Source organism: Crinia signifera, chromosome 2, assembly GCF_055691185.1.
Source record: "Crinia signifera chromosome 2, ASM5569118v1, whole genome shotgun sequence".
Classification (NCBI taxonomy): domain Eukaryota; kingdom Metazoa; phylum Chordata; class Amphibia; order Anura; family Myobatrachidae; genus Crinia; species Crinia signifera.
The window spans coordinates 224,900,910-224,925,432 of record NC_139218.1 but is presented as its reverse complement, the minus strand read 5'-3'; the positions used below and the strand labels follow the sequence as shown (position 1 = coordinate 224,925,432).

General features: G+C 42.5%; 1 protein-coding gene across 2 annotated transcripts in view; it reads left to right on the top strand.

Moving 5' to 3' along the window:
* The window catches only part of MMP28 (matrix metallopeptidase 28), a 66,396-nt gene extending 44,297 nt beyond the window's left edge, over positions 1-22,099 (top strand). For both annotated transcript variants that reach the window (XM_083173909.1, XM_083173910.1), the window contains exons 4-8: positions 11,491-11,709; positions 13,220-13,462; positions 14,825-14,962; positions 19,463-19,630; positions 21,687-22,099. In XM_083173909.1, the coding sequence (XP_083030035.1) occupies positions 11,491-11,709; positions 13,220-13,462; positions 14,825-14,962; positions 19,463-19,630; positions 21,687-22,060 (1,142 nt within the window). In that variant the 3' untranslated portion in view covers positions 22,061-22,099. The remainder of the gene's footprint in view (positions 1-11,490; positions 11,710-13,219; positions 13,463-14,824; positions 14,963-19,462; positions 19,631-21,686) is intronic.
* The last annotated feature ends 2,424 nt before the right edge of the window (positions 22,100-24,523 follow it).

The following is a 24,523-nucleotide window of genomic DNA, read 5'->3' as shown; positions in this document are numbered from 1 at the left end:
ACTAACAGGTTTGTGTGCCCCTGATATGCCAGTTTTGTACTTTTCATAGGCTTTGTGCAGGTTACAGCAATGTGACCAATAGTGGTGTATAAAGACATACAAAGACATTAGGCAGCACAGATGGTGTAATGGTTAGCATTACTGCCTCATTGAGCACTGAGGTCATGGGTTTGTTTCCCACCATGGGCATAACTGTGCAGAGTTTATATATTCTCCTCGTGCTTGCGTGGGTTTCCTCCGGGTACTCCGGTTTCTGGTTTCCTCCCACAATCCAAAATATACTGGTAGGTTAATTGGCTTCCAACAAAATTAACCCTAGAATATCTGTGTGTACGTGTACATGTGGTAGGGAATATAGTATGTAAGCTCCAGTGGGGCAGGGACTGATGTGAACATTCAAATATTCTCTGTAAAGTGCTGCTGAATATGTGTGCGCTATATAAGAAACTGTTATTAATAATAATAACAACAATAGAAAGCATGATTGCAGCACCTATAGACACTGACAGTAGGCATCTCTGCCCTAGCACTCTAAGGTGCTAGGGCTTTCAATGCTTAGCAAGCACCTTAACGCCCTCACCTACCCATGCGAACACCTTTTTGAGTGTGAGACTTGCCAAAGGTGTTCGCACAGGGGGTCTGCGCATGCACAAATACACGCATGCGCAGACTATGGGTACGTACAGACAGAGCTGCCATCAGAAACTGTGGGGCCTGGGTCTGCAGCAATGGCACACTACTCAACCTCTACATTGCTTCAGGGGAAATGTGAACTTTACTTATGACAATTTATACTTTATAAACTCTAGTCCTGGGCCCCGCATCCCCCATGTGTACAGATGGCCAATGGGGGGAATGCTGGTGTTCAGATTACTGATGCTGGCATCCTGCAACCAAACCCTAATCCTCCTATTTAGTGCCTAAACCTAACCCCCCTGCCCCACAGCCTAACTTTAACCCTCCGCCCCACAGCCTAACCCTAACCTTCCCCACCTACAGCTAGACCCTAAATACCCCCTAGTACCCAAATCTAACCCCTCTCATCCCTGGCCTGACGCTAGCGCTGCCCAGCATACTTACGTTCGGCATCCCAACAGACCGGATTCAAGCACCATTGAGATTGCGGAATTATCTCCCGGCGGTAGTCGGAATTCCGACGTCGGTATAGTGAACACATCCCCAGGGAAGGGCTGTGTAGCAGCATTGGCATAAACTGCAGCAATAGACATATGGAAGGCTGCAGAGCAATATGGGTGTGTCTGTACTCCCTTCATTTAATCCAAACATGTGTGAGGGCGGAAGTATAATTCCATGCCCTTAAAACCCTGTTATTTTATCGCAAATCTAGTCATCTGACCATAGTAAAAAACGGTACCCTTGTAGGCTCGCTACACTTGCCACGCCTCAGGAATGATGGCTTACTCGCTTGCCAAAGGTTACTATTACCAGAGAAACATGGGAAAGGAGGGCAAGTTAAATCGGAGGAGGGGGTCGGGGGGAAGGGGGTGGTCGGAACTGAAATGGTGAAAAAAGATGGAAAAGTGGGAGAAGCCCTTAACTGCAGACAAAATATCTAGCAAAATATCTAGCAACCCGGTGAATGGCGGGTCCAAAATACTAGTTTTTAATCACGTTTTTAAAAACATGTTTTTTTATTTGAAAATATATTTGCATGATTTCATATGTTTTTCATTATATTTAGATATTTGGGACACATTCTTATATTAGCAGTAGATACTATCATTTAAAAAAATATTGTAAGAACCACAAATAAAGAAACTGTTATAATAATGTGTGTTTTCTATGAGGTGATTGTTCTTGTTACTTGTCCGCCTTGGATGACCTTCATGCTCTAGATGAAAAACTCTGTTTCCGTCTTTGGTGACCTTTAGACAGTTTTAAACAATTCCTTTCTTTTTCCTCTTTGCCAATTGTGTCCTAAAATAAGAACCAGAAAATCCCTAATTGTGGACCTCCCCAGTTTACATCCCATTCATGCAAGCAGAACACAGGACCAATTACTTTACCCGTCTCATAGCAGCAAATAATGGCTGCACAGTTTCCTCAGAAATACTGTTAATGTTTAAATGAATTCATACTGTGTGTTCTAGTCTTCAGTTGCGGAAATTAGTTACAGTCTGATTTTTCATTAACGTGAAACTCAAGATTCTTGATATATTTTTTCATACATTATCTGAGTCTTTAAACAATCTAATAGATTGAAAAATAAATAAGTAAGGGAAATTATAACCATCTGACACTTCTTGTGCTATCCTGGTGAATCGCGGGAATTGAGGACCCGGGGGGCCTGTGAAACATAAGCTGGTGGGGGGGGGGGGGGGGGGGGGCGGGGGCATATTGGAGGGGCCCTCCACAATTTAGTTGTCCCTGGGCCCCCACAAGTGTTAATCCGTTCCGGCTGATAGAGTATGCGCACAGTGGGCCTGATTAAGATGTGGTTTGAGTTGGAATCTTACATGAAAGCAGCAGTGATAGCACTAATATGGTAATACAGCAGGAGGCATCATGAGCTGCAGTATTGGATTATCTTTGATATCATCAGCGGCTGTTGCCGCGGCAACAAATAGTCCAGGAAATCTCTGCCCTGGGACCTGTACATGTGCAGAGCGAGACTGGTGCATGCGCAAAGTACCGAACATCACTACCTTGCGGCATGCACCACTACAACAGAAGGTGTCAGAAGGACGTGCCAAGTAAACTCTTGCTGCATCACTGAGGCAGTGTCACTGAGCTGCTTCAGGATTTGTATTGTTTTACTATAGAATGTGAAACAATAATTCTATCATTATGTGTATAACTGTATGTTTTTATCAGCAGCATAATGGGAATCAGCACACATGGTTCTAAATCTCAGTTACCATAAATAAAAAGGATAAAGTCCTGACTTATTGATGGACATTGTTGACTCACATTAGCAACCAATTCCCGGAATTGCGATAATATACGTGCAGTGGTTCTAAACTGTCCACCATCGATGTTTGCATATGCCTATGGCAGGTGCAGGGTCCCCATCTGAACATGTCCTCGGTGGAAGCAGCTTGTGTCTGAGAATGCAGCCTTATAAACTTATTTGAAACAAGAGAAACTAGCAGCCCAATATATAAAGGGACAGGAACTGAAATAGATACTGTAGGAATTTAATGGGTACCTCCTGTCCTTATTCTGGTCCTACAGTATCTTTGGCACCTGTCCTATAGCATATCACAGTGATTACAGCAAATCACCGTCCTTGTAAAAAAAAAAAACTTTTTTAGTGGAACCCATGTCACATTTTGAAGAATCTGCAAGACTAGGTCAATGCAAAATGACCCAATTTAGATACAATCTCGACTGATTGTATGTAAATTGGGCATGTTTTGGACCATTTCAGAGCATTGCAGATCCGATCCTGCGTAGCCCCGCAGGTTGTTAGGTCGTTTTGCAATGAAAAACGACCATTCAGTGTGTATGGACTTTTAATTTCAACAAGGTGTTAGTCTATGTATCCTTTGCTATGAACACACTCTGTAGATTTTACCATCTGTGATTTAAAATAATTGTTTGTGTCTGTGTTCCATTAGCTGATTATACTTCTCTGGCTTCAAGCCGACTGCTCTCATCATACACACCCTTTTCCTTCAACCTGTGTAGAACAAACCACACCCCAGGGCTTAGGTTGGGAGTGCTGAAAAATGCTGAGAATTAAATTTTAAGAGTAGAAAAGAAGACATATGTTTTTTAGTGATTAATGTGTAACAAGATAGCATGTTCCCATATGGATTCATGCATTGATCACAGTAGAGGTCATTTACCGTATTATCACAAGTAAACACCGCACCTCATGAAATGTTGACAAAAAAGATTGGACACAACATTTATACTGTGGAATGTGTGTCTGGACATTACCTCATGTACATGCTCTACTACTTTATGACTTAATTTGACAAGATGAGAGTTATGTAGTGTCATGTTCATATTTTATACATTTATTAAAAACAAAATGGTTGACATTTTTGCAGAAGCAATGGTAGTGTACATACTCTACTGCTGCTGATATACTCATATATCTAAATAAATTGGATGGAATTCTTCTGGTATTTTCAAAGCAATTGTTCCAAAGACCATTTGTACAAATACTGCTCTTGAGTCAGAGATGAACTGTGGAAGGCAAATGGGCATAAGGGATGAAGGGAGCCAGGCCAGGGCCTTCTTAACATATGGGCTTACTGGGCAGCTGCCCAGGGCCCTTGACTCTTGGGACCCTTGAGCAGAGCCATTCTCAGCTGGGGCATTTGTCCCCGACCAGTGCCTCCGGAGCTTATTGGGAGGCAGTTGGAGGATGCTGTCCGACTGATCTGATTGTGAATGACACAGAGTGGCCAGGCAACACTCTCTACTTCACAGTTGTCAGGGGAAAAAAGAAAAAATATATTTGTTTATGCTTGACATCGATGGAGGGAAACCATCTCGTTCCCCATCAAAGGTAAAACTATTTTACATCGACCATAAACCATCAATGATTTTGAATCATCGATGGTCAATGGCCACCCCTACTTCTGAGTGATATCTTAAAATCTTAAAAAAAAGAAAGTCGGTTCCTGATATTGTTTAGTGTGTATGCTCAATTTGTTACCCTTGTCCGATATTGTTTACTATACCGGCCGCGGTGCGGGTTGTCTAGTGTGTACTCGGCTTTACAGAGATAGTCTGTGTTCTCTGTATTATAAAACTGCATGTGATGGATTACATTCATTTGCACATTTTCTGTGCCAATTGTTCATAAATCTGAATTCTTAGCAAATTCATTGTAGCTGTTGCTAATATCAAACTATTTCCATATTGCAATATATTTCTTTCCTGTCTGTAGACTGTTAGAGATACACTTAAGTTATAATGTAAAAATGAGTGTTGCAATTCAGTTGAAAGAGTCGGATTATGAATCACATGACTTGACATAACAACCTATTGTTGTAATAGGTCATCCGGCCTCTGACTGTTAGCTGTGTGAGGTATATGGGATGAGTAATGCAGTGACAATGATGATGCCTCAGTGTGATACTTAGTCACTGAACCTCATAGTAGCAGGTTAAGGTATAAGCTATAGTACTGTGACTAAATAGATTTTAATCTCTCTCCATACAGACTTTAACTGTTTGTTTGCCATTTAATTAATTTCCGTAGGTTAATCCTAATGTCTGTGTTGTATCCTCCACTTATCTTAATGGTTTAATTATTAACCTCATCCTGACGACTTATCACATTCCTAGTCCTAGACAATTTATCACATTCCTAGTCAGTCCTTGTAATTCGCATCTATTGCCAAATCCTCTTCATAGCTTTGCATTCCTGCCTTTTTGATGCTTCACCTGCAGGAGGTAATTTCATGGCATTAATGTAATAATGGTAATTTTAATAGTGTACAACATATAAAAGCTAATGTCATATAATAAAAGAAAGGCTGTGCGTACATCTGGAATTATATAACCTTCTCCAAACATGCAGCAATAAAATATAATAGTCAATAGTATTAATATTATACTTTATATATATGGCACCACAATGTGTCTATAGCAACTTACAGAGTACATAAACAGAAGCAGTTAAAACATTAGAAATAAGTGCCAAAGACTAAAGGGAGTGTAAACACGGACCGATTTTTGCTAGGGAGCGACTTTGACTAAGCGATTTGACTAGATACAACAGCAATTTGGACTAAGCGATTTGACTAGATACAACAGTAATTTTGACTAAGCAATTTTGTCTATGGGCCATTTTGACTATACTAGAATTAACATACTTGGTTGGTATTCATTGCAGATCGCCCAGTGAATATCTCCCTCAGCAGTGACTACCAGCGATTTTGACTAGACAGCCAGCGATCTAGTCAAAATATTCTTGCCTGGCAATTTTTTTTTTATAGGGCGATTTGTCTAACCTTGACAGCAATCTTTACTAACCTTCTAAGCAATTTTGACTATGTAGTCAAAGTCGCTTAGAAGGATCACTCCGTGTGTACACCCCTTTAGTACAAGACATAACATAGGATATAAGGTATACAAGCTTTACTGATGTCTCTCATTTTGGCTCTTCTGAGTGATATTGTTCATTATATCGCCCAGTGTGTATGCTCTGCTCACTGAAAGATGCCTGCTCCAGTGGGTCCATAACGACTCCCTCCATCGGGAGGGAGTCGTTAATGATGGAGAGGATGCCCTCCACCCTCTACGCCAATGATGGCTAACCTTGACACTTCAGCTGTTTTTCAACTACACCCAGCATGCCCTGCTACAGTTTTACTATTTGGCCATGCTAAAACTGATGCAGGGCATGCTGGGATGTGTAGTTCAACATCAGCTGGAGTGTCAAGGTTAGCCATCACTGCTCAATAACCATCACTCATCGGCATCGATGCAGGTAACCCGCCAGGTCCCGGTGGCCATGGCAATTGCTAAATGTGTGTGCATCTTAAAGATTACTATCTATAGCAGAGGGGCAGAAAAACAGGGTAGATAAAGAGTGTGAAAAAAATAACTGGGCATGCCTTACTACAGAAGTGGGTTTGAGAACCCCTTTTGAAGCTTTGAATAAATGTGAGGAGCCTGCGGGAGAGAGAGTTCCAGAGGGTGTGAGCAGAACATCTTGGAGGCGGGAGAGAGAGGAGGTAATCACTTAGGAAGGGAGGCAACAGTGTTAGTAAAGCAAAGAGGACATGCTGGAATGTGGAGCGAGATGAGGTCAGAGATGGAGAAGGGAGAAATTGGGTTTTATAGTAGATTCTGAGTAGTGTTATGGGGCTAAAGGTGAAAGCTGCCAGTGTAGTGCTTGGTGGAGTATATCTCTCCTTTATATCTCTCCTTTATATCTCTCCTTTTAGTGATGTGTTGAATCATGTAGGGGAAAATTTACTAAAATGGGAGTTTCTCTATTTCTCATGGAATGTTGCTATGGGCAACCAATCACATACTTTTTTTTTATCTTTGAGAAGGTGCTAAACACATAAGAAGTATATTCTGATTGGTTGCCCATAGTAACATCCCATGTAAAATAGAACTTCCCTCGTAGTGTCCCCTGGCAAGTGGATAAGTTGAAAAGACTGAAGGAACTTTAATACAGTTGTAAATCACAATGGAATATGTTGGTGCTATATTATAATAATAATAATAATAATAATAATAATAATAATAATAATAGTATGCTATCCAGTCTGTACTGCCAATGGGCCAGATTCTCTAAGCTTCAAAAGTGATAAAATGGAGAGTGATAAACAGCCAGCCAATCAGCTCCTGTCTTACATTTTTCAAACACAGTCTGTGACATGGCAGGCAGGAGCTGATTGGCTGGCTTGCATTTTATCACTTTTGAAGCTTAGAGAATCTGGCCCAATATCTTTGTGATCCTATGTTCTAAGTAAGATTGCTAACTTTTATGCACTGGAACTTTCATACCAATATAACTATTCGGTACTTGTTTCCTAGCACGACGCCAGCGATAAAAATTGTATCCATCGGGACCACAAAAATCGATCGCATTGCATGCAACCAATGTAAAATGGTCCCTGAGACCCGGTTTTACATTGGACCCAATGTTAAATGCCCCCCAAGAACCCAATTTTCATTGTTTCCCAACCCTGATGGGTCAAATGCCCCCCCCCCCCATTGTTAACGCCACCCCACGATGAACGCCAACCTGAAGCGTGGCGAGCGGCGACGGTACGCATCCTCCGACCTTTTCATACCCCCATTATCCACATCGGCGCGGAGTTGATTTTATATAGTGTGGTGAGCGCAGCGAGCCACCGAGCCCGAAGCGTGACGAGCACAGCGAGCCCCAGGAGGGGACGCGTATTACTTCACAGATATTACGCGTTCCCTCGCGGGCAGTGAGCCACCTAGCTCGAAGCATGGAGAGCGCACGCGCATTACTTCACAGATATTACGCGTCCCCTCGTGGGGCTCGCTGTGCTCGCCACGCCTTGCGCTTGGTGGCGAGCGCATATAAAATCATCTCCACGCCGACGTGGATAGTGGGGGTATGAAAAGGCCGGAGGACGCGTACCACCGCCCCTCGCGGACTCGCTGCACTCGCCATGCTTCAGGTTGGCGTTCATCGTGGGGTGGTGTTAACAATGGGGGGGCATTGGTGGGTATACAATGAAAAATCGGGTTCATTGCCCCATTTAACATTGTTCCCTATGTGAAATCGGGTCCATCGCATCGGTCGCATCGAATGCCTTAACTTAAGGCATGCGATGGACGCGATTTTTTCATTGTCGGGGAAATGGCTAAAAATCAGGGACGTGCAGTCAGGGAAGGCAGAGCCTCCCCTGTCATTAATGATTAATATAATAATACAATTCAAAGAAAATACTTATGACACATATTATGTGTCATAAGTATATTCTTTGTATTATTATTATAATCATTTTTACCAATTTTTTTTTAATTAGGTTATGAGGCATCAATAGCGGTGCCTCTCGCTGTCTCTATTACAGCAAGAGACACAGGGGCGGGCAGTGGGCAGGTCTGAGCACCGGGCTGTTAAAGCTCATTTAGTAAGGACATATAGGCGGCACCTATAGCGGTGCCTCGGTGACAGGGACGTGCTTTCTGCCTATATGAAAGCACACCCCTGTCACTGAGACAGAAGTGATTGGGCACAGTGATGCTGTCTCAGTGACAAGGGCGTGCTGTCATACAGGCAGAAAGCACGTCCCCGACCGTCACCGTGGCTCTCCTATAGGTGAGGTGCCCGCCGTTTATAGCACACAGTGCAATTTTTATAAGTGAGAGGCTCGTTTTGCCGGGGGGACTTGTGATGCGAGGGAGCGGGACTTGTACTGCCGGAGCCGGGGACTTGTAATGCGGGGGGGAGCGGGACTTGTACTGCGGGGGGGGAGCCGGACTTGTACTGCGGGGGGGAGCGGGACTTGTACTGCGGGGGGGAGCGGGACTTGTACTGCGGGGGGGAGCGGGACTTGTACTGCGGGGGGGAACGGGACTTGTACTGCCGGGGACATGTATTGCTGGCTGGGGGGAGCGGGACTCATATTGCCGGGGGGAGTGGGCGGAGCTGGGCCGGGCTCCCAGCTACTGCTGTTATGTGGACACCGGCGCACGCTGCGCTTCCCTCTCCTGTCCGGTGTCACTATTCTGCCTCCCGCCGGCACTCTCGTTTTGTGTCCGGGTGCCTGTCCCCGGACGCTCTGGAGGTCTGTCTGGGCTGCAGTGCCTGGACCAACGGTAATGTGCTTTTTTTTTTATGGCACAGGTGTTAAGGGACATACAGTACTTGTGTGTGCTTGTGTTGTGACAGAGGTGTGTATCTGTGTATTTGTGTAAAGTGACAGAGGTGTGTGTTTGTGTAAAGTGATAGAGGTGGAGGTGTGTACTGTTTCTGTGTGTTTGTGTAAAATAAGTATATTTGCCTAATGTACTGGCCTCAGAGGTTCTTTTAAACAGTATTGGGCCAATATACTTCATTTAAAATCACACTTATTTTACACAATCACACAGAAACAGCACACACCTCTGTCACTTTACACAAATACACAGATACACAACACATACACAAACAAGTCTGCCCCTTAAGAGGCTATTACATTTGGCCGCATTTTTTTTTTTATTGAAAAATGTATGTAGGCAGACGCCATGGCGGCTTGGTGGAGCCAGCGATGGCAAACGCTGGGTCCAGGTTGCTTCTTTCAGCGCTGACAGGCAGGAGCTGTTCTTTCTGGTCACTGCTGCTTATGCAGGGGGCAGCTACCGCACCTGCCTGTCAGCGCAGAAGCAACCTGGTCCCAACGCTCCCCACAGAGCCTGTCGGCGCTGGCTCCACCAAGCCAGTGCCTCACCAACCACAAACCTCACCGCACGTCCCTGCTAAAAATAGCCCTAAAATCGCGTTGGTCGCGTCCATCACATACCTTAAGTTAAGGTATGCAATCACCTTCAACGGGAGCCGTGCTAGGAAACAAGTACCAACTATTCTACTGGTATAACCCACTGACGCACAGTTTAAAAATGAAATGCTTTGCTCATTTCTAATCTCAGGGTTTGTTGTGAGCTGTATCAGTGAATGATAAATGACTGTTCTCTAGTGACTGTTACAGCCAAGTCAAGCCAAATAATTACAGTGTCTGTAGAATGTTTCTTCCTATAATTAAAAGGAGGACACATATAGTTAATGTATTATCTTTATCTCAGTAGTTACAACTCTTCGCGATCAAAAGCAAATTGTAGCTCTATAGCATACATTGACATGGCCATACATGTTACTGTAAACTTTGTGCCATCAAATAACTGTGGTTCCCAATGATACTTCAAATAATTCCTGCCAGTGTAGCCTGAAGTGACCAAGCAGGTCTTGTTCAGTATGCCCATCTAGAACTGTTTTATAAGCAGACATTGATCACTTGTAGTTCATCCTATATAATAAAAGTATAACGGTGCTCCTCAACTCTTGGGTGAATTCTAGTGTTTTGTGCACTGGCATCCACTAGATGGCACCCAACAGAGCAAGTGTTCCTCTGTTTGAGCGTGCACATATGCCGACATTGACATTACTGTAACTATTATAGTTATAACATGAAATGTTATTCTGTCCTAATTTGTAAAACTGTACACTTAATCTAAACACTTTATGCAATGTTTGCACAACTTTGTAGCTTTAGGACACTGGTCCACAGACCTTTTACTGTATCTTATGGGTACTTGTTTCCTAGCACGGCCACAATCGTGGGGATCATGTACCTTTAAGTTAAGGTACACGATCCCCACGATGGACCCGATTTCCTTTGAAATCAGGTCCATTTTGCCGGCAAAGGTACAAAATCGGGGGCATCGCGTCGGTCGGGACCATTAACATTGGTCCCCACGCGACCGACGCGATGCCCCCGATTTTGCCATAGGCTTCAATGTTAAAATATTTTTTAACATTGAAATCGTGAGCATCGCGTCGGTCTTGTGCCATTATAATGGCACAAGATGAGATGGACTTGATTAAGTCCATCTCACATTGAAAGCCCGCGAGGGGCGGTGGTGCGCGTCCTCTGACCTTTTTTATTCCCCTACTATCCACGTCGGCGTGGAGTTGAGAATATATAGTGTGGCGAGCACAGTGAGCCACCGAGCCCGAAGCGTGGCGAGCGGACGAAGGTCTATGTCTGCACCAATCTTGTCACAGACTGAAAGCAACACATTTTGCCTAAAAAACACCAAAAGACTTGTGTTGACCCTTTTTGCATTGACCATTTCCATTTTTACCTTTTAACCTGTCGATATTGGGAAGATCTATTGACTGTCTAATATGTGTAGATCTGTTGTACCACATCCGCTTTGTATAACACTCACTGCAATGTATAATACTCACTGCGATGCAATATCCTGTTATGTTACTATTTTAATTGTTATTCTGTTACAAATTTATGTATAAAAATACGAATTGCTTTGTTAAACTGTTAAAATGTTTTTGTTTGTTTTTGCTGTTCTTCAGATAAATGGTATAAACGCCATCTAACTTACCAGATATTAAACTGGCCATGGTACCTGTCCCAGCATCAAGTGAGAGAGGCAGTTAAAGCAGCGTTCCAGTTGTGGGGTAATGTCTCATCCCTCACCTTCTCTGAGGCAATAAGTGACTCAGCAGACATTCGTCTGGCTTTCTTTGATGGAGAACACAATGATGGCGCTAGACATGCATTTGACGGACCAGGTGCTAAACTATTTCTCCTTGTAAGCTTTTTTTTAAAGAAATGATTTCATGTTTCAATACGTCAACTAGGCCTATTTTGCATTCCTGCTCTTTTTAATAAATTAAAGAATATGGGGTTAGACTTTTTTTTAAGTGATAATACTGTAAGGTACCAACCAATCAGATTCTACGTTTTAGAGTCCTTTTACAGGTTGTTCTCGATAAATGACCAAAGCTGATTAGTTGCTGTGAGGAATTTCTTCACTTTGAGGTCTATTATCTTGAGAGTTCTTGGAGACAGATAGGGTTAAATTTATTAAGGTTGGCCATAAACGGACGATCCCTGTATTAACGTGTACAAACGGGATCAGCCATGAACGGCCCGACAATACGAATGGAGAATACAGCAAATTTACAATCCTGGCATATTCTCGGGATTCGTATTTGCTGATGTCGTACTCAGTCGTAATTGTCTGCCGTATTACCAGCAGCCAAATACATATGAGCCACCAGCATCGTACAGATCTGTTGAACTCTAAGGCCACATACGGCCGAGTTCTATCATTGGTGTATTGATTTGATGCGTACAACCGAATTCGGCTGACCTTGCCGTTTTTCATGTTTTTGTTTTAAAAAAAGGACTTGTTCTTACCTTACCATCCCAGGGGACATGGAGGGTAAATATAATAGGGAATACCGAGTGCAGCAAGGCACTGTGCCCAAAGCATGGCGAGCGAATAGGTACACTTAAACACAAACACAAAAAGGGCAAAAAATGTTAACGTCGACCTTTTGTCGACGTTGATCTAAGTCACTTCGACCGGTTTTAGTGTTTCAAGTTTTGATCCTTCGACCAATAGTGGTTGACCTAATGGCTGTTGACCCATACTTCTGAAAATGTTCAAAGGCCTGTGATTAGAAGTGGAGTAGGTGATGCCAATGCCAGGTAGGCAGGTAGAACCCATACACTATACGCCCCAATGTCGCCCTAAATCTATACATGTACAAAATTACATAAATGTGTAAAATAGAAATGCTGTCTGTCATGAAATGAAATGGTGTCTGTGTGGTGATCATCATGCTGTCATGATGATGGGCCTTTTTTATATGAAGGCCTAAAGCTGCAGCTTCATCCCATTGTTAATCTGGCCCTGCTACTTGGCACATTCAGATTTATATTAATACATTTTTAGCTTTGATTTTTGTTTCAAGCTTGAACCAAAAAGAAATGGGAATTTCTTTTTTCTGTACCCCATTTCTATGATAATTTTCAATAAAAACTTATTGATGTTAAAAAAAGCTAAAACAAATGGGAACCCGACAAACAGTGAGCTGAATCTGGAAATATGTAAAAACTAATGCACCATATGTTATACCTGGCCATTGGCGCCAGTAATCGGGGTGGGCCATTGTTTCTGTAACCACTATATATGTACTGTTTGTTTCATAACAGCATAATTCTATTTTAAGGCTTACTTCTCATTTAGAAGAGTTCCACACTCAACAGCTGTATTTTTCATGTGTGTAACAGGTGGTGCGTTGGCACATGCTTTCTTTCCAAGGAGAGGAGAAGCTCATTTTGACAACGCTGAGCACTGGTCTTTGAATGGGAAGGGTAGAAACCTATTTGTTGTCCTGGCGCATGAAATTGGCCACACCCTCGGACTCCAGCACTCACCCACCAAAACTGCCCTCATGTCTCCATATTACAAGAAGCTGGGCAAGGAATATGTCCTGAACTTTGATGATGTCTTGGCCATCCAAAACCTTTATGGTAAAGTCATTGTTGATGCCTTGTATAAACCTGAACACATGCCAGCAGGAGAAACCGTCAGTGAAAGATTAACCTATTACCTTGTCATCCACTCTTGCTGAGAGATGAGTCACAGGATGTGTACTGTACATACCGTGTATTAACACTAACAGTCCTTAACGCCACATATGAGTCATATAAGAAGTGATGTGTTTGCCATGTAAGGCCTAGCAGTGGGTGGCTTGTAGTTATATATGTTATATTTCTGGGATGTTAGGAAAATGGCATAAATATTTAATAAAATAAAGCTGGTTTTAACAGTAGAAACGTAAAAAATGTTGTTACTGGTGATAAAGCATTGTGGGTTTGAGGTGGCTGAGGCCTGATTAATATACTATCAAGTGTACTCCATGGTAAACAGGAAATACATATATTAATTAACCATAAAAGAAAGTGTAGATCAGGCAGCATTGTGACACTCCAGCTTCTGTGGTACCACACATCCCAACATACCATATTTGCTGTTAGGACATGCTAAAACTGTGGTAGGACATGCTGGGATGTGTTTCCACAGCAGCTCAAGTGCCATTGATTGTCTACCTCAGGTGTGGATAAATTAGAAATTTGTGTGAGATGCCAGATGTCAGTAGATACAAACCAGTTAATCATATCTAGTCTATTAATTATAGAATTTCATACACTGTTATTGTATATGAATAATGGTGTCTTGTTGTTGGGACACTGCACCCATCACAGATCTGTGGCAGATGGAAGGTGTTTTGCAGGCTCTGTGAGGACTGGACTGTTCACACACAATACTCTGTGCCCTAAACGCCACCCTATGCACATCTTTTATATAGAACACACTGTAACTTTTTACAGAGCAGAATATACAGTATTACATTAAATATTTATAGAAATTATATATCTTAAACTTCCAAACTTCCATCTTCAATGGGAATTCCATTGAAGATGGTATAGCTATGGCCCACCAATCCGAATCAATTTTTTTATTTAGCACCTTTTAGAAGATGATTGAATCCCAAATTTAATAATACACTAATCTTAGTAAATAAACCCCTCTGAGTCTTAAATACTCAACAGCGTATTCAACAGCGTATATCATTTAGATTAAAAAAGTTTTCTGGGAATTCCGATGCTTGAGACTAGTTTACTTTATTAAAATATATATTTTTCTAGCTGCCAGGGTAACGTATATGCTTTTTATACTAGATCTTTCTGCTTGCTACATAGCTGAGAACTCTGCACAACAAGGGACAGGGAAGAGGATCAAGCTAAAAGAGTTTTGTTTTGAAGATGTCCAACAGAAATCTCTGATATTCGGCTGAGCCACTGTGATTGGGTTTTGTTTTTATTACACAGGAGTGCCCTCAAGTGGTAGACTTGTGCAGCTGCCTGGGAAAGCATTCACAATGTTTCAAGATTGGAGTGATGGAAGCAAGGCAGCTGGTGAAAGCAAGAGTTATTATTGCCAGTCTATGTTTGATGCTATCACATGGGGTAAGAACTGCAGTACCAATGAAAGATATGCTGTGTAAAATAAAATGCAATAGTAATACATGTATGCATAAAATCTATAATGATATAGATGAGAGATTAGATAAGAGCTATAGATTTCTGAGCAGTATTCATTCAATTCATTAGCTATATCATTCAGTGTTCAACTGAGGGTCTTTTATTTTATCTGCACTGTCGATATTGCTTATGACTTTGGCGATGTTGCATATCATATAGTGTGTACGGGGCTTAAGAGCGGTTGGGTAGTATGGGCCTGATTTTAAGTTGGGAATAAAGTAAAAAATAGAGCAAGTAACTGTGCACCTTGGTGAAACCATGTTTCATGGATGTAACCAGGGCCGGCAACAGAATACAGAGTGCGGAACAGATGATCCGCGCATGCGCAGTAAAAGTACAGGAGCCAGAGACTGAGGCCACAGCACCAGTGGCGGGTACGGCTGTGCGCCTGTGGCCCTAGGCCGTGCGCACACAAAGAGTAGACTGCTCTGTGCGCCAAGTGGCAGGGCGCACACACAGTGAGTCAGTCACAGTGAGTCAGGGCCGCAAGGGTCATTGACAGGCCAGCTAGTACAGGCAGTGGCCGTGCCGGGGTATGGAAACTCTGGGGCCCTTCAGATCTCTGGAGCCCGTCACACTTGTCCCCCTTGACCCCCCCCCCCCCCCCCCTGTCCCCTGCCCTGGATGTAACATGTGTAGAGAGAAGGGTGCGTCCAAACTGAAATCTGAATTGCAGTGTAAACATAAAGCTGTCTAACACTATTTATTATTTTTATTAACAGTTTCTCATATAGCGCACACATAGTCCGCAGCGCTTAACAGAAAACAATTGAACATTCACATCAGTCCCTGCCCCAGTGGAGCTTACAATCTATATTCCCTACCACATCTACACGCACACAGACATTTTAGGGTACATTTGTTGTGAGCCAAATAACCTAGCAGTATATTTTGGTTTGTGGGAGACAACCGGAGTACCCAGAGGAAACCCACCTAAGCACATGGAGAATATACAAACTCTACACAGTTAGGCCCATGGTGGGAATCATACCCATGACCTCAGTGCTGTAAGGCAGTAGTGCTATCCACTACACCATTTGTATTGCCTAACAACTGTGGCTACATGCAAAAGCTGACAGTATTTACTCTGCATGCAAAAATAATATATATTTGCATCCCCTGCATTGCAGCATGGTTTGTTCAGATACACAGTTATTTGTTCATTCTTACTTTATTCCAAACTCAGAATCAGTTGCTATGGTATACCTCTAAACTACACCAATTTTCACAGGACAGTCATGATTTTTTGTGTTTGCCCAACACCCCAGTATGTGTATGTGTGTATGTGCGCGCGTGTGTGTGTGTGGGGGGGGGGGTGACAGTTGGGGGAGTCCCTGTGTCACTGGCAGTCCCCCTGTCAATGGCGGTGGGTAGACACTATGCACATGCTTACAGGGAGGGAGAAAAAGGGAAAGGGGGCATGGCCAGCAGCTGATAGAGAGATGGCCTTGCTCCCACAGCGTTGAAAATGGAGCATGGATTGTGATTGCGGATATACCCATTAAGCCACTTCCCCTTTGTCTGACCCTTTTTGGGAATGCTTGCGGCAGGGTCATGTGGGAGTTCCAACTTTGGATATGACAATGTTGGGAGGTACAGTATGCATGGATGGAATTGCACAGCTGCAAGTTAGCGGCTGTGCAAATTCTGTGTAATTAAACTCGAATGCAGCAGAAGGTGCTTGTAGGAAAATAGCACTTGTGAGATCGTGGATCTGAGGATGCAGTCTTGTTTCATGTTGCTATTAGCTAAATGTTTCTATGCACCAGTGATTCAGCGTAATGAGGCTGGCTGTCGGATCTAGGGATGGCTATCGTTGCCTTTGCCAGCGATGGCAAAAGTGCAACTGGCCATTGATAGTGTAGTACTATTCAATAGAAGACCATCAATGTTTTTACATGTTGATGAGCATCCATTTTCTTTGATTGATTGGTCTGTGGGGCAATCAAAATACGGGAGCTGTGCTTTGTGGGTGTCTGGGGCTGAGCTATGCTCAGTGACCCGGCACCTTGAGGAAAAAGCAAAAACTAAACTATTCGTTTAAGCTTGACATTGATGGTGGGAAACCATCTGGTTCTCCCCCATCGATGGCAAAACTATTCAATATCAGCCATAAACTATCAATGATTTTTAATCATCGATGGTCAATGGCTATCCCTAGTTGGATCTAGACACCCGAGTCTAGTAAGTCTAAATCTGTTGAGGCAGACCCTGGACTTGTCACGCGTTCAAAATAGGGTTCTGCTGAGGCCTTGCCTTTCCAAACCTTGAATTATACCAACATGCCTCTCTGTTAGACCAATTAAAAGACTGGCTCCAGTCAGGCCCTGTGAAGCCTTGGGTAGAAATTGAACAATATCTCTGTAGGGGTTTCCCTCTCTCTGACCTTATTTGGCTCCATGCCTGTGCTAGACCCCTTCCCACCACCCCTGCAAAACCTGTTTCCCATACACTTAGGGTTTGGGATAAATTAATTTCTACATTAGGTGAATTCTCCCTCCCCTCTGATAAGCTGTCACTATTGGCAGTTTCAAAACTACTGCCAGATCTTTCCCTACGGGGTTGGACGGAGTTGGGAATTTCAACAATTGGAGACTTATATGAAAACCCAGTGCTCAAAGCATTTCAACAGCTCCAATCACAATATGATATTCCTGTGAGGGACTTCTACAAATACGTATTAGGCATTAGCTCATGAATCAGTTTCCTACCCCTCAATTTCCCTCTGTATGTAATATCACAGTTTAAGGCTCATGATCACAAAAATGGTATATCTAAATGGTACTCGACTCCCCTCTCCCCTCATAATGAACTGAAACTCCAGGTACAAACCAGATGGGAACCAGAACTTGGAGTTTCTTTGACAGATGATGAATGGAACACGGTCTTTCTTAACGTATTTAGAATGTCCAGATGCATAAACCACTCGGAAATGATGTTTAAGTTGATTCATGGGCTTTACCACACACCTGACATTGGCCTGAGTCTTCCAAATATTGCTGGAGAGGATGCGGGTTAGTGGGATCACTAGTCCATATATTTTGGTCTCTGATATGATCAAAAATATTACCAAGGTCTTTATTTCATTGTCCCCTGTATTGGTATTCTTACATCACTTCCCCCCGAGGTTCCGGGACACAGTATCTACGTTGTAAGACATGTTCTCATAGCAACTAGAGCTGCTATCGCTCACTATTGGAAAAGACCTGACCCTCCTCATTTATCCAAGATCACTGCAGCAATTCAACGCAGTTATGAAATAGAAACTATTGGATTTAAATATTCCATGAATCCAAACTCCCCCCTGACTAAATGGTTACCTTGGTCTACCTACTATGAGTCCCATTTAGAGTCATACCCCTCCCAGCCTGTTTGAGACATACCGTACTTGTTTTTCCTTTTATCATTTATGTTATTCTCTGTTGTCTGGGCAATGGGGACATTGGCCGATGACTTAGTCACTATTAAATATCTCTGTTAACCTAGAATTTGCTCTAATGTGCATGCAATTTATTTATGTATTTATTTTTGTTCTAATTTATATTCAACCACCCTATAGTTTTGACTATGTAAGACTGTGAAGTTTTCCATTTGTTTGAGGCTATACCCAGCATCACCCCCACCCTACGTCCCTGTAGACTGTTCTTCTATCCCCTCTTTACCCTCCTCTTTTTCGATTTGTTTATTTCATTTTAAAACTCACCAATGGTGTATGTGTTTTACGTTAAATGCAGAACTGATCTCCCATGTATTAATGTCTTTCAGTTTTCTGCATATGTTCTCATGTAAAATTTACCTAATAAAAATACCAAGTAAAAAAGAAAATACTTTTTGAACAACAGCTCACAAGGAGATTATTGTTTTATAAATAAATAAACCAGTCAAAATAGTGTTCTGCCTCCACTCCACCCCCAAAAACACACAGCATGTTAATCAGGGGGCTGCATGTGATATATATATAGTTGGGTTTGTGTACAAATCTGAATTAGGCACCTATGTTCACTGTAAAGGCCCATACACACTGGACGATTTTTATGTAAAAGCCGCTCAGTTTTCTTTTCATGAAAGTCGCCCAGTGTGTATGGGGCAGCGATGAGTGGTGAGCGCTGCTGTGCACTCCCGCATCATCATTGGTATTACCAGCAGATGAGCGGCTTTGTGGACGGCTTTCCATAGCGCTGTGCTATGGATAGCCCCCCGTCCCCCCACTGACAGTGCCGGGCAGGGGATCAGCCATTTTTTTTCCTTTTCTTAAGAAGGTGGGGGAATAGTGAAAGACACTCCTAGAAATAGTTGGATCCTGAACAATATCCCATTTTGTTTCCTCTTAATATAGCATAATCCATAATGTAAAGAATTAGTTTCACATTATTTTCCCATCCTCACTTCAAATATATTGTCATTTATTTTTCTATTCTTGCATAGATCTGAAGCACACTTTATACGTTTTCAAAGGTCGCCATTATTGGACGGTCTCCTTACGCGGGAATGTCTCCGAGCCCCAGCTCACGCAGCAGAGATGGAAGATGCTACCAGCTTTTGTTGAAGCAGCAGCAGTGTCAGGATCAGATGGAAAGTTCTACTTCTTCAAAGGTCAAAAAACATGATCATCTTTTAGATTTGTCATTTTGTAAACTAAAAACTACAAGGAATCAAATTTTTCAATTTTAGGATGATCTTAAAATAGTGAGTTTGTATTTGATCCTACTTTTGATATAGATACATACAGAGATGAAATCACATACAAATAACGCCTCTGCATACAGAACACTGGCCACACACAGACAATGGGGTGCCACTGCCAACACCACTGAACAAAAAATGAGACTGTCATGGGAACCAATCCTAATTTGCAAGAATACTTGCCCTGAGAAAATGAGGCCTTTGTTGCGGTCACCAGGATTTAATAACCAGCATGTTGCCTTTAACATGAAATGAGTGCAGCTGTTGTGTGCATGGAGACAGGGCTCTCACTGCTCGCTGTCTGTGTGGGTAAAGAAGTAGATTTCTTACTGGTACTTCATTCATGCTCAGAAGACTTACGGTTACAGAATAGCTTACACAACCTCACTTATTTGCACCATTCTGTATCCCATATGCACAGTGCCCTTATAGCCGTTGGCCTCTGTATAGCACAGTCTACCACTAACCAATCCTTGTTCCTAGCTCCACTGATTCCGTCAGACTGCACTACTGACAGACACTCACTCTCAACTCAGAGGCTGCACAGTGTTCAAGCAGACCATAGCTGGAAAATGGAAGAACTATGACAAGAACCAGCTGTTTTCATACATTGCAGATGACCATGTGTATTGTTTGGGAAGTAACACCGACCTATCAGAGCTGCCCAACATAATACTACCACAAGCACTTATGTATGCTATGAATATATAAAAAAGATTTGGTACTTGTTTCCTAGCACGGCGCCCGTCGTGGGTCATCGCATACCTTAAGTTAAGGTATGTGATGGACGCGACCAACGCGATTTTTGGGCTATTTTTAGCCTTTTTCCCGACAATTAATAAATCGCGTCCATCGCGTCCATCACGTGCCTTAACTTAAGGTATGCGATGCGTCCGACACTACCTATGTAAATTTGGGTCCATTGTATGCCATTATAATGGCATACAATGCGACCGATGCGATGGGCCCGATTTTACATAGGGAACAATGTTAAATGGCCCAATGGACCCGATTTTTGATTGTATACCCACCCTGATGGGTAATTTGTATGTGAAATTCCCCCCCCCCCCCCCCCCCATTGTTAACGTCACTCCACAGTGAACACCAACCCGAAGCGTGGCGAGGGCGGCGGTATGCGTTCTCCGACCTTTTCATACCCCCACTATCCACGTCGGCGTGGAGTTGATTTTATATAGTGTGGCGAGAGCAGCGAGCCACCGAGCCCCGAAGCATGGCGAGTGCAGCGAGCCCTGGGAGGGGACGCGTAATACCTGTGAAGTAATGCGCGTCCCCTCGCGGGGCTCGCTACTCTCGCCATGCTTCGGGGCTCGGTGGCTCGCTGCTCTCGCCACACTATATAAAATCAACTCCACGCCGACGTGGATAGTGGGGGTATGAAAAGGTCGGAGGAAGCATACCACCGCCGCTCGCCACGCTTCGGGTTGGCGTTCATCGTGGGGTGACGTTAACAATGGGGGGGGGGGCATTTGACCCACCAGGGTGAGGATACAAAGAAAATTGGGGTCTGGGGGGCATTTAACATTGGGGCCAATGTAAAATCGGGTATCAGGGACCATTTTACATTGGTTCCAATGTAAAAATCGCGTCGATCGCATCGCGTGTGATTTGGTTGCAATGTGATGCGATCGACGCGATTTCTTAGGACCCAATGGATACAATTTTTATCGCTGGCACCGTGCTAGGAAACAAGTACCAAAATTTTACATTTGCCCCCACCCCCACAAGCAAAATAAATAAATATATATATATATATATTTATCCTGATGACGAGATTAAATCTCGAAAGATCTTGAACCTGTGTGCGGCCTTTTTTTCCTCCAAGATGCCCAAGTGCGTATATATAAAATAAGCTGTGTTTGCACTATACTTCCCATTTAATGCTTTCTACATTAGAGGTGCTCTGGATTGACCATGTCTATACACAATCTTTCTGTGACTTTTTTAGGTGGAAGATGTTGGAGGTACAAGGGTTCTAGATTAGAAGCTGGCTTTCCTCTCAAAAGCATTGATCATGGTCTCCCACGACATCCTGATACAGCTCTATATTTTCAGCCACTTGGTCATCTGGTCATTTTCAAAAAGGAAAAGTACTATGTGATCAATGAAGATTCGTTGAAGGTGGAACCTTATTACCCTCGCAGCCTACAGGACTGGAAAGGTGTCCCTCATGGTGCTAATGCAGTACTGACCCATCCATCTGGCTCAGTCTACTTTTTTAAAGGTGATAGATACTGGAAATTTGACCAGGACAATCTGCGAGTCTCTGCTTCTGGGAAGTGGGCGCAAGACTTACCTTGGCTTGGTTGCCAAAGTTCTTGATATGGAAATCAAGGAAATGCATAAAGAATTAAACCTGTGTCTTCTGTACTGTACATTGCAGTCTTTGTATTTTTTAATTCAATCATTTTTATTGATTTTCCAAAAACAAACAAATACCGAACCGGGCATATACGTCAATGCATACATACCACATCTCAAGTAGAAAATATAGTACAGCATAAATAGCAAAAAGTAAAAACAGTTCAAGGACCACATTTCTTTCAGGAGTTATAAAGCACATATACCCGAAGGCGCCATTCGGGCAGGTGTCCAACATATTGAAACAGAAATGCACAAGGTGTCTTTTTGTAATAGGATATTTAGAATTGTTTAGCAGAAATTCCTCAAAGAAAAAGCTGTATAACGAGTAGAATGAGATAACAAAATATGCTATTAGTATCGACGTATCAAACATAAAACAGAATACCTCCCCATAAACCCAAAGAAACCCTACCGAAAAAGCCCCACCCTGTACAACCAACTCCCAACTTTGGCGTACCTGGATCCCAGAAAAATAACTACCCTTACCCCTCTAATTGTTATGGATTACAGGAGAAGGCAAATTAGCGGCCCTTAGCTATAGTAGCTAATCTAGCCAAAACAGAAACTAACCTACCTCTCCCGTCTTACCCACCCATATAACCCACTATAAATTAACGTATCTATCTACACTATACTATACCTAGAATGACCCTATAACCTAACCCCCCTTCCCCCCCCCCCCCCCAAATAGAAACACAAACTGATAAAAGACACATGGACTAGCAGGGGCAGTGACCTGTATAGTCACCAGATAGATATTATCAGAATATAGCAGCAGTGCTACAGTATATATCAAACGGCAGGATGTAGTAATAAACTGGTATATAATTCCAAGCCCTCCCCACCTATCCTCAGTCGGATATAGGACATATGGACTAGTGGGGGCATTGAACCATTAGTCGCCAATTAAATACCATCATTAAATACCATCAAGATAGGTCAGCAGTATTAGAGTATAGCCATCCCATCAAAGTACGGTCCGTAAACATATGGACAGAATAAGATATGACCCGGCGGCCATTAAGTATGCAGAACCAGGATCCACCAACAATTTTAAAATGCACATCAATAAGGAAAATAACAAAAAATAAAAGGCAATAAGAAAAGAGATCATAGAATATAGTACATAAACATCAATCCGGCCATCTCACAATCTAATGAGAAAACAGGATAACAGAATAGGTAGCAACAGGTTAATAAAGAATACAAACAAAAAGATGGGAAATAACCAGCGCTGTCTGAAACTTGCTTGTGATCCCGGGGAACAGGTGGTGTGATTAACAGGTAATTAGAACCACACTTACTTTGTAATTCTCTCTCGAGTACACATAGCAGTTTCTTTTGGAAATCCACACAAGAGACCATCAATTAGGACATGTACTTTTTGGGGGTGGTTGGTTGGTCGCACAAGAACACTAAAGTTATTTAATTTTTATATTCGTATGCTGGCCACCTCTTTGTTTATATTTGAAATCTTTATTTCTTGTATTTAAAGATTATAGGGGTGTGCTACTACTGGACAAAATTAGAGAACACGTGAAGAAAAGAAACGCTTGTCGCTTTGTAGTGCACCACAAAGAATTCTACCAATCCTAAAATATAACCTTTATTTGGGTTTAACTAAAATTGCGGAGTATAAGAACATACATACAAACATATAAGTGGAGACAAACACCATGAATTGTTAAAAAGCTGTGTGTGTGCGCTTCCTGCACTCAATCTGCCAATCTTAAATTCTGAATGGCCAGCGTCTTTTATTGGTATCCAAAACTTTTTCTCATTTAATGCTTCTCAGCTATTGTGTTGGATACAAATGTAAGTTAATCTCTGCCCTTATATCTCTACTGATAGTTGCTCTAAACACAAACTGATGCTTTGTTGTTTGATACTTTATGCAACATTCATACAATAAATTGGATACATTTCCTGTGTGTCATTTGATACACAAAAAAGCACAGTGCTGTTAATGCCTTGCTGATATCGCCTTGTCACTTATCAAATAAATAGGAATGGCAAGGTCAGTGTGATTGGTGCATTCATATAATATTCCGGCAACCGTGTGCCTGGGGAGTGCTATTATATGCAGATCTGATTGGTGGTTAGTCATGCAGTGTCAGAATCTTGTGGCAGATATCGAAACTCAACCAGTGTTAGTTGCGATTAACTGCAAATTGCCACTCCTACACAGGTCTGCACTGTGCACTTATATCTTATAAGGAAGTGGCCATTATACACAATTTATCAGTTGAAACTTGCTCTATAAACGGCATTACCATCCTGCATTCATTCTCAATGGTTGCAGGCTATTGACTGGTGTCAATCTGCAGTACGCACTGCTCTTTTACCGATGACACAGCGTGGCACAGTTGTTATGAATTGTCAGGCTATCAGCAGTATATACAATAAATATGACGTTAGGCT